Raw genomic sequence first — 11,280 nt, 5'->3', positions numbered from 1 at the left:
GTATATGTAACCTATGTCGAATCACATTTGTGAGCTGAATCGTTTATTTCATTTTATTTTATTGTATTTTATTTTATTATTTTGGACCAAACCGCTGCACTCGGGGGGGGGGGGGGGGGGGCGTTAGCTCCTCCCACGTCATTTAAGCGGGACTCTTACGTCACTGCACCACTACGCGCCAAATGTTTAAACCCGGGAGAGCGACAACAAACAAACCAACGGCGGCGGCGGCGCACAGAGAAACCCTTTAAAACGCCATTTAACTCTACATTCGACGTATTTAACTCGACGACATGTCCCAGCAGGCGGGGTACTCGCCCAGCTTCAAGCGGCCGGCCGAAATCATGCGAATGAGGAGGAAACGCGCCCGGAGCGAGGCCGGAGTGGGAAGCTCCGTGAGCGGCCCGGGCTCGGTCTCCAGCCCCGGCGAGGGCGCTTCGGCCCCGGCCTGCGTTCGGCCCTTCTCCCCGGGGCCGCTGCTCGGCGCCCGGAGGGCTTCGCCCGGCGTGAAGCGCAGGAACCCGTTCGTAAGCATCGAGAACACGTACAGCAGCCCCAAAAAGAGACTGGTGATCTACAGCGACTCGGAGTCGCGGGCGAGCGGGGCGAAGAGGTCCGACGAGCCGACCGAGGGGGACGGGAAGCCCGCCAAGAAGAAGGAGGAGGAGGAGGAGGAGGGAGGCGAGGGTGGAGGACCTGGAACCTTCGCCGAGAGGCTGATGGAGGCTCAACGTCAAGAGCAAGGGATGGTCAACAAGGTCGGTGGTTGTGAATGATAAATCGACTTTGCTTAGTCCGGGCCACAATCGAAGGGTTCTCAACGGGCGGTCCGGGGGACCCGCTGGGGCCCCTCAAGACCCCAGAGGTGGTCCCGACGAAAATGATCTATAGTCGAACTCCATTACAGTTCGTTTACAAGACGTCAGCGCCATTAGAGAGTGTACTGCTGTCTCTTTTAACTATTGTATGTGAAGGACTGGATTTAATCGGATCTAACGATACAAAGCTTCAAAGATCTTCCCAACATGTTATTGTCACCGTACACGGTCTGTGTTGATGTCGTCGTTTATGGGAGTTTAACCTCTGTTGTCCTATCTCTTGTTGGCTGGATCATTTCTAGCTACGAGATGACAAACATAGGCCTACGAATGAATAATAATGATAATAACCTTTACATTTCACTGCATATATGTATGGAGGTATGTATGTGTATGTGACGAATAAACCTCTTGAATCTTGAACCTTTGTTTTTTATTGCACTTTCTATTCGCAACATGCAACTCAGCATGCTTTAAATTAATAGAAGACGACCAAATAGTAATAATAAAAAATCTAACTAGCAAAATACAGTACATTTAATCAAAAAAAATATATATATTACACTCAGTTTCAGTTTAGGGTCATCGGTTTACACGCTGAAGGATCAATCTCTCAGCGGGTGATTTTTCTCTCCTCGTTTCTCTTGAATTATTAAGATGACACATGGGACAGTGTGGCCTTGTGTAACTGCTCTGGTGGTTTTTTGTTTTTTTTTCAACCTTCTCAACGTTGTTCTGTTACAGAAACACCTGACGTTCTCAGAAGACGACTCCCCGTTTGACAAGGAGGACGGAGTGGAAAGCCCAGCACTTAAGGTGGGACGATGGGTCCGTCCGTCTCCTCGTCTCTTTTTACCCATCCACCCAAGGAACTCTGGGTTCTGCTCCTCCGGCATTTACAGTGCAAACAATAGAGCCGAACCATTTATCTAGTTTTAGCCTATAACACGGTAACTTATATAATAACAAGTTAAGGTCCCCTATACTGCTGTTTAGACCCCGTACCCAGGTTACGTGACTTTTCTTTTAATTAACTTTCATTGTGCTTTTTATTTGGATCTATCTTTGATATTTATATCTGGTTTTGTTGAAACAAAGCAGCATACTCTTAGTTAATCTGGAAAATAAAAAAAGGTTACGCCTGTGCATCCACAATCGGAAGTAATGTGTTAACAAAAAGGACATATTAAATGGTTTGGGATGCTAACAGAATCTGCCCCGTGTTACTGTGTGATAGATAGATTGATTGATAGATAGATACTTAATTTGTCCCCAGAGGGAAATCGCACTTTTCCAGCAGCTCACATCAAAACAATAGGTAGTAATTCAAACAAACAATAGAATTAAAAAATAAAATAAAATGAAAATAGAAACTGGCGATATCGGAGGGAAAATAAAGAAAAACTACAATAGATCTCACGGTTAACTCTACACAATAAAATAAAATATGGCAGGATCATGGAAAATAAATCGAAAAATACCGATTATTATTGGAAAGAAAGAAGATGAGATTTATAATCAGGTGTCACAGCAGCAAAAATAAGTACGATGGTGGTTAAAAAAAAGAAATGTAAGATAAAAATGACATAATTGAAATGTAAAGCTTGCTTCACACCGAATCTGTCATACAAGACACTTTAAGTCCGTTCATTCCTATGGGTGGTCAGATTACACACGCACGCAGGCACACGAAAAAGGGAGAACAGACTAACTTGGTGCGATTACGGATGAGGTGTAAATCAGATTTAGGATACAAAGAACATACGTATATAACAACACATCATCGTTTATCTAGACGTTCACAGGCTTGATAATATCTTCGTTTCATGACAATGTGGTGTCACTGGAAAAATTGTCAAAGCTAACAAACCCCCCCCGCCCCCCTCCGACAGAGTCTGCAGCCCAGCTCCCCCACCTCCATCGCCGCCGCCGTCTGCTCGGAGTACCCGGCTGACTGGAGCCTCAAGACGCGCCTCCTCTTCACCTCCCCGCTCCCCTTCTCCTGGGCCGAGAAGCCCCGGGCGCAGGAGGAGGCGGCGGGTCTGTCCCAGCACTGCCGGGCTCACCACGGCCCCCTCCCCCACAGCGTGCAGGTAGGACCCCCCCCTCGGTCCATCCCCATCCTCGTCCATTCTCTCAGCGTGGATGTTGCCGTTGCAGTTTATTCTTTAATGTGGTAACACTTTATTAATAGTTTAAATTACCGAACATGGCAGTCAAGAAAGAGACACAAATTAAAAATAGATAAGAAATAACACTTACCGTATTTTCACGACCATAAGGCGCACCGTACTAAAAGGCGCAGTCTCAGTTATGTGTGCCATTACTGTATTTAACACACACATAAGGCGCACCGGATTATAGGGCGCGGGTTTTATATACCGGTACATATCCTCTACTACGTTTAAATACCTCTACTGCGTATTTAAAAATAGAGCGGGAGCAAAACTGAGTATGTTTGTGCTTTATTCATGTATTTATTACAAAGTATTAATCAAACCCATCGAAGTCATCATCCTCTGTTTCTGAATTAAACAGCTGCGCTAAATCAGACATGCCAGTTTCCCCTTCTTCGCTGTCAGAGTCACTTTCCGTGCTTTCTGGGCTCCTCGGAAATGATGCCGGCTTTTGCGAAAGCTCGAACAACAGTGCCAGCAGACACGTTAGCCCAAGCATCTACAATCCATCCGCAAACTGTGGCGTAACTTGCCCGGCGCTGCCTTCCACTTTTCGTGAAACTGTGGTCTCCGTCGGTCATCCATCGCTCCCACGCCGCTCGCAGCCTTACTTTGAACGGCCGGTTCACACCGATGTGAAGCGGTTGAATTCCTTTGTCAGACCTCCCGGAATAACAGTAAGCACAGCGTTCATTTGTTTCACCTTGTTTTTCACATCGGCTGTGAGATGGGCACGCATGGAGTCACAGATTAACAGCGATGGTGATGCGTGGAAAAAACCACCTGGTCTCCTTACATAGACCTCCCTCAGCCACTCTTTCATCATCTCCTCATCCATCCAGCCCTTTTCATTTGCCTTAATAACGACTCCAGCTGGAAAAGTCTCTTTAGGCAAAGTCTTTCTCTTAAAAATCACCATAGGCGGCAGTTTCTGTCCATTTGCGTGGCAGCCAAGCACAACAGTAAACGACGCCTTTTCATACCCCGTTGTGCGTATCGCTACCGTGCTGGTCCCCTTCTTCTCCACCGTGTGATTCACCGGGATGTCGAAAGTGAGCGGCACCTCGTCCATGTTGGTGATGTGGCTTGGCTGGATGCGTTTGTCGGCGATGTGTTTGCTGCAGTAGGAGTGGAAGCTCGCCAGCTTTTCATTATAATCCGCCGGACGTTGCTGCGCTACTGTAGTCCTGGTCCGGATGGAAAAATGGCACCGTTTCATAAAACGAAAGCACCACGACGGACCTCCTTTAAAATGTTCAAATTTCATTTCTTCCGCTAGCGTTACTGCTTTTAGTCGAACAGTGACCGTCGAAACGCTCGCCCCACTCGTTCTTTGCTCGATGATCCACCGCTCGAGTCTTTCCTCCAACTCGGGCCACCTCGCCTTATGTCCGCGGAAACTCAGCTGCGTCTTCTTCACCTGTCGGAGTTCGTTTTCCATCGATTCATTAATCTTGAATTCTCTCGCGGCTGCTCGATTTCCATGTTCCTCTGCGTAGCTGATAGCCTTCAGTTTAAACTGTGCTTCATAGGCGTGTCTCTTTGCCATTTTAAGGGTTGTTAAGACAACAATGTTCTGCATAAAGCACATACCTGTTCTTTTATACACAATCCACGCCCACACTTCCCCCTTTAACGTTCTCATGGTGGTCTCAACAACGTCCCCAGTAACAACACACATAGGGCGCACCGCACTATAGGGCGCGCCGCACATTTTGAGGAAAAAAAAAGACGTTTATATGCGCCTTATAGTCGCGAAAATACGGTACACTAATCTATCTGCACGAGATAGGAATGTAGGTAGATGGATAGATACTTTAGTCATCCCCGGAGGGAAATGACCGTCAGAGCAGCTCACGTCAAAATAGGCGATAAAGCAGTGGAATAAAAAAAATGTAAAAAGGAAAATGACAATAAATGGGGGAAATAGACGATAAAACCTAACCTTTAACTGAACACAATGAACCCCGTGATAAACAACAAACATATGGTCATGTACAAGCGGTGGGAGATGGTCTACAGTAAGTATTGCGACATTATTAGTAATGGTCCTAATAAGTAACAGTCTTAATATTTATACTCCAAGGTGGTATTACATGTCCAGCGTGCCAATTAAAGTATGATCTGCTTTATCCTCTGTCGATCTATTCTTGGAGTCAATGGCGAATAATTATTTTGCCATCTGTTCCTGGATGCAGCACTGTGAATGGTTATTATTATTGTTGTTATTATTATTTACAATAACAGTAATGATCAACTTTATTCACAGAACTTTTCAAAGAGTTACAAAGTGCTCCACAGAGAACATCAAATAAAAGCAAACATAATAAATAAAAGGGAAGTCGTACAAGGAGTTCATGTGCAAATAAAACGAAAGAAGAATAAGTAAAAAAAAAAAAAAAAGAAGTGTCCAGGTAAATCAGAAAATTAAGCAAAAATATAATGTCAAATATATTTGAATATAATATCTATACACACAAAAAAAAAAACTAAATGAGAGGCCTAAATTCGGGTTACGGGTACATTTTGAGAAGGTCTTTAAAAGAAGGCGGGTTTGTCCAAGTGTTTGTGTCATGGGCCTCTCACACTTCTGCTTCACCGACGCTCGACCCCCGCTCTCCCTCCCGCCGCGTCCCAGGACCCCCGGTCGTGCACGGAGCTGCGCTGTGCCTTCCAGCAGAGCCTGGTGTACTGGCAGTACCCCTCCCTGCCCTGGCTCTCCCTCTTCCCTCGCATCAACGCAGAGAGGAGCTTCAGCGGGAAGAGCTCCCCCTGGGGGCAGGACGCGGCGCTGCAGCAGACTCTCCGCAGCGACTGGTGAGGATTTTTTTATTTTTACTTTTTATTTTTTTAACTTCCCTGGATCGGAGAGGGGTTTTTTTTGGGGGGGGGGTCCTGTATTTTATGTAGTTAAATGTAAACGTTTCTTAATAGACCAACAGAGTGGTGGTTGAGGGAATCTGAACTGCACGTCCTTAATTGGGGCTTAGGGAAAATAACTCCAGAGATGAATAAACGTTGATGGAAATAAGTTAAGTCTTACTGTTTTGATGAGATTTAAACATCTTTTTTATTTTTTTATTTTTTTCATCCGTTTTTGGAAACGGCAACGGCCCAGGAATACAAAACGACCGCTTTCGAGTAATTTACGCACGTGGAGGAACGGGCTGTTACCCGCCTGTGGTGTTTTCCGGCTGATCATTTGGTTTCTCTGCGCAGGTCCGTCAGTCTGTCCTCCCTCTACAGCCTGCTGAAGGCCAGGCTGTGTCCGTACTTCTACATCTGCTCCTACCAGGTGTGTGGAAAGTGACTCGGCTACGACAGTCGCGCACGTCGGCGTTTTCGCGTACGCCGCCCGATTTATTTATTTATTTTGTCTACCGGCGAATGCCTGCATCCCAAGTCAATTCCGACAAATATCGATGAAGTAAAAACCTACGTCCTGATTCAGTCTTCTGCATTCCAAAAATTGTCGATTTCGCTCATTTAACGCCACTGTCCTGCTTCCCCACAGTTCACCGTGCTGTTCAGGGCGGCCGGTCTCAGCGGCTCCACCTCCATCACCGCGCTTCTCTCTCCCACCACCATGGGGCTCAGGGAGGCCATGAAGGCGGAGGGTGAGTCCTCCCCCCTCGCCCCCTCTGTTCAGGAAGACTTCCCAGGGCTGGTTTTGCAGACAGGGTCTCATCCAAATCAGGACGAAGCTCATCCTGCCTGATCCAGAATAAAAAAATAAAAAATAAAAAAAAAACGCCTTCCTGAGAAGTTGCTTAATTTAAGGTGACTTAGTCGTAGACTTAGGTCATGAAGGACCATTCAGCTCCTTCTGTCTGGTCTTGGTGCTGGTCTCAGTCCAGATCGACCTGGTCCACCTGGAGGCCACGCCCATTAATCTACGGATAAACCTGCCTCTGGCCAGCTTCACTTTAAGTCTTCACTCAGACCGAGATTAGCTCTAATCTTTCTCCTCTAAATCCGATTGTTTTTTTATTTTTTATTTTATTTATCTATCTATTTATTTATTTTTCAACCCAGCTTAGGGCTTAATCTGATACTATTTTAACCCGTGACTGAGAAAGGCCATTTCAGTTAGTCCAGATTAAAGGTGTGTGTGTGTGTGTGTGTGTGTGTGTGTGTGTGTGTGTGTGTGTGTGTGTGTGTGTGTGTGTGTGTGTGTGTGTGTGTGTGTGTGTGTGTGTGTGTGTGTGTGTGTGTGTGTGTGTGTGTGTGAGAGAGTGTGTAAGAGGAGTTCAAGGCAGCCTTCTCACCGTAGGCCTGTTCTCCTGCCGCCCCCACCAGGAATAGAGTTCACGCTGCCCCTAGTGGACGAACACAGGAGGAGCGGCGATCAACACAGCGCTGAAGCGGAGGATGGTGGCGAGGACGAAGAGAAGTATGATTTTATTTTTGTTGTTGTTGTTTTTTCCTCTATGACTTCATCTCCTCGATATGTTAGGGGGGGGGGGGATAAGATATGATCAGTCTGTAAAATATGAACTTAAAAATGTCCATCGGGAAAATTATTATTATTTTTTTTTCTGAACTCTGCAAAACATGTATTTTGTCGGTCTCTGGCTGCACATTAGTAGTAGTAATAATGATAATAATAATATTCTTCTCTCCCTTCTCACAGACTGTCCGAGTTAAAAGAGAGAGACAACAGGGACGAGAAAGAGGGAGCGGACGACGGCGATGATGAGGACGACGACGATGACGACGGCGGCTTCTCTTGGCTGGAGGAGATGGGCGTCCAGGACAAGATCAAGAAGCCGGACAGCATCTCCATACAACTGTACGCTTTTTATCTTTTGTTGTTGTTGTTCCCAATTGTGTCATTTATTTCATGCCCCTATCATAGTATGAGGTTGTAATAGTGTCATAACATAGTTTATAATCCATTTGAAAGACTGAAGGAGATTGTCGTTTTTCCTGTACGGGGGGGAATTTCTCCTTTTTTAATTATTATTATAATTTTTTATGTTTTTTAAGAATTTTTATTTTAGATAAATATGTATAGATAATGTTGTATGGTCAGGTTTGGTGTGTTTCACTACAGACCATTAGCATTAAAATAAGCTTAACAATGAGAAAATGTAGAATACAACTAAAAATGGTCAGATAAATACAAATAGCCAAAAAAGTTAAAAAAAAAAATAAAGTCGGATAAAAAAAACATACAGTCTGAACAAAATGAAATACTATTGACAGAATAAGTTATTGTTATGGCTATATAAGATATAAATATGAATTATTACCAGTAATAATTACCAGTGTTATTTCACATATGTAATTCTGTGGTTTGGGGTTTTCTGGGTTTTTTTGCGTGTGAATTTTTCTTTTTATTATTAATTATTTGTAGTAGTAGTAGTAGTATTTTATTACGTATTTATTTTTGCGTATAGCGTGGCTATAATCTTACCCCTTCCTGAACTCCTCGCCCTCCTTCCCCAGCCGCAAGGAGAGCCGCACCGTGTCTCTGGACCACCGGCCCGACTCGGTGGTGTGTGTGGAGGGTCCGCACACCTTCACTCTCATCAACTTCCTCATCAATTGCAAGAGCCTGGTGGCGGGGTCCGGCTCCCAGGCCGGCCTGCCCCCCACCCTGCTGGCCCCCAGCATCTTCAAGGGAGCCAGCATGCACACACTCAAGGTACTGGAGAGCACACTCGGTGTGTGTGTGGTTTTTACGATTTTAGTGTTATTAAACAAATGGGCATACAGTTGTGCAAAAAAGTATTTAGTCAGCCACCAATTGTGCAAGTTCTCCCACTTAAAACGATGAGAGAGGCCTGTTATAGCCTCTCATAGTTGAGGTACACCTCAACTATGAGAGGCAAAATGAGAAGAAAAATCCAGATAATCACATTGTCTGATTTTTAAAATAAGTATTTGGTCAATAACAAAAGTTCATCTCAATACTTTTTTATATACCCTTTGTTTGCAATGACAGAGGTCAAACGTTTTCTGTAAGTCCTCACAAGGTTTTCACACACTGTTGCTGGTATTTTGGCCCATTCCTCCATGCAGATCTCCTCTAGAGCAGTGATGTTTCGGGGCTGTCGCTGGGCAACACAGACTTTCAACTACCTCCAAAGATTTTCTTTGGGGTTGAGATCTGGAGACTGGCTAGGCCACTCCAGGACCTTGAAATGCTTCTTACAAAGCCACTCCTTCGTTGCCCGGGCGGTGTGTTTGGGATCATTGTCATGCTGAAAGACCCAGCCACGTTTCATCTTCACTGCCCTTGCTGATGGAAGGAGGTTTTCACTCAAAATCTCACGATACATGGCCCCATTCAATCTTTCCTTTACACGGATCAGTCGTCCTGGTCCCTTTGCAGAAAAACAGCCCCAAAGCATGATGTTTCCACCCCCATGCTTCACAGTAGGTATGGTGTTCTTTGGATGCAACTCGGCTTTCTTTCTCCTCCAAACACGACAAGTTGAGTTTTTACCAAAAAGTTCTATTTTGGTTTCATCGGACCATATGACATTCTCCCAATCCTCTTCTGGATCATCCAAATGCTCTCTAGCAAACGTCAGACGGGCCTGGACATGTACTGGCTTAAGCAGGGGGACACGTCTGGCAGTGCAGGATTTGAGTCCCTGGCGGCGTAGTGTGTTACTGATGGTAGCCTTTGTTACTTTGGTCCCAGCTCTCTGCAGGTCATTCACTAGGTCCCCCCGTGTGCTTCTGGGATGTTTGCTCATCGTTCTTGTGATCATTTTGACCCCACGGGGTGAGATCTTGCGTTGAGCCCCAGATTGAGGGAGATTATCAGTGGTCTTGTATGTCTTCCATTTTCTAATAATTGCTCCCACAGTTGATTTCTTCACAACAAGCTGCTTACCTATTGCAGATTCAGTCTTCCCAGCCTGGTGCAGGTCTACAATTTTGTTTCTGGTGTCCTTTGACAGCTCTTTGGTCTTGGCCATAGTGGAGTTTGGAGTGTGACTGTTTGAGGTTGTGGACAGGTGTCTTTTATACTGACAACGAGTTCAAACAGGTGCCATTAATACAGGTAACGAGTCTTAAAGAAAAAGTTACAGGTCTGTGAAAGCCAGAAATCTTGCTTGTTCGTAGGTGACCAAATACTTGTTTTATCGAGGAATTTACCAATTAATTCATTAAAAATCCTACAATGTGATTTCCTGGATTCTTTCCCCCCATTCTGTCTCTCATAGTTGAGGTATACCTATGATGAACATAACAGGCCTCTCTCATCTCTCATCTTTTTTGCCCCACTGTATATATTAAATTAAAAAAAAAAAAATTCTCTCCCAGGCACGCAGCGTGAACGTCAAGACCCAAGTCCGCTCGACCTTCCAGGATGTGTGCAGCCTGGAGGTCACAGGTACGCACGCCGCCCTGTAGTGGCGTGGGGCTCCGACCGTACGTTAAAGCGGGGGGGGGGACAGCCACCTCGCATGTTGACTGACTGTTTGTTTGCTCCGTCCTTGCGCTCTCCGTCCTCAGGGCCCGTCCTGCCGTCGTCCCTCCACGCCATCGCCCGCCTCCTGCGTCCGGCGCAGAAGGGCGGCTTCTCCGCCGCGCTCTACACGCACGCCCCCACCGCCGTCCTGAACACACACCGCGGCAAGGCGCAGGTAGAACAAATGACACGCACAAAACACACACGTGTAAATTCGCCGCCGTAGGTGACACACACACACACACACATTCTCAATGCGGGAGAATAGATGATTTCATTGGTATCCTTCAAGGTGCCTGGAGACCCGTTTCATTCTGAGGAAATGACAGTGGCGCAAAATATATATATATACATATTTTTTTGAGTTCATTGTTTTATCTGGGTTTTTCTCACTAATTATATTTACTCAACTCCACTTACAATGAACGGGTAAATCTTGCTGAGATTTTTCACGTTTTTCTTTTTTTTTTTTTCCCAATTCAAGTTAAACGTAAAATAAAAAGGTTGGAGGTGGCTGTGTTGGCACACCTATGGACTCGGGATGTCGCGCTCCGATTTTGACGGTACAATCGTGGTCGGAGCTGGAAAACAAATAAATGAACAAATAAATCCGAGTTTAAACCGCCCCTCCCCCCGCCCCCCTCTTAGAGCGACAGTGAGCCGGTGGACCTCTCCGCCTGCGGCCTCCACCCCGCCTCCGTCCGGCAGCTCCGGCTGCCCTCCACCCTAGGCAAGACCTCCCTGCGGCAACTCCACATGAGCAACTACAACTACACCTGGAAGAACTGAGTGTGGAGGCGGATGACGACGGCTGATCAATGGGAGGCTACAGGGTGTGGGTGGGGGTGTGTGG

General features: G+C 45.8%; 1 protein-coding gene across 1 annotated transcript; it reads left to right on the top strand.

Annotated features, from left to right (window-relative positions):
- Positions 1–225: 225 nt before the first annotated feature.
- On the top strand, positions 226–11,246 carry donson (DNA replication fork stabilization factor DONSON). The gene is made up of 12 exons (XM_080024209.1): positions 226–758; positions 1,563–1,634; positions 2,711–2,911; positions 5,634–5,812; positions 6,215–6,290; positions 6,510–6,612; positions 7,295–7,388; positions 7,629–7,787; positions 8,447–8,645; positions 10,280–10,349; positions 10,472–10,602; positions 11,076–11,246. The coding sequence occupies exons 1-12, from the start codon at positions 294–296 to the stop codon at positions 11,214–11,216; spliced, it is 1,890 nt and encodes a 629-aa protein (XP_079880335.1). The 5' UTR covers positions 226–293; the 3' UTR covers positions 11,217–11,246.
- Positions 11,247–11,280: the final 34 nt, after the last annotated feature.

The sequence above is a fragment of the Zeus faber genome (assembly GCF_960531495.2).
Source record: "Zeus faber genome assembly, chromosome: 2".
Lineage (NCBI taxonomy): Eukaryota > Metazoa > Chordata > Actinopteri > Zeiformes > Zeidae > Zeus > Zeus faber.
Note: the sequence above shows the minus strand (reverse complement) of the source record. Positions and strands in the feature narration are given on the sequence as shown.

Excerpts from the sequence above, each read along its gene's own strand:
- donson (XM_080024209.1), top strand. The coding sequence starts at position 294 with ATGTCCCAGCAGGCGGGGTACTCGCCCAGCTTCAAGCGGCCGGCCGAA. Across the intron at positions 7,788-8,446 it reads GACAGCATCTCCATACAACT|CCGCAAGGAGAGCCGCACCG; the intron begins GTACGCTTTTTA and ends CTCCTTCCCCAG. Across the intron at positions 10,350-10,471 it reads GTGCAGCCTGGAGGTCACAG|GGCCCGTCCTGCCGTCGTCC; the intron begins GTACGCACGCCG and ends CTCCGTCCTCAG.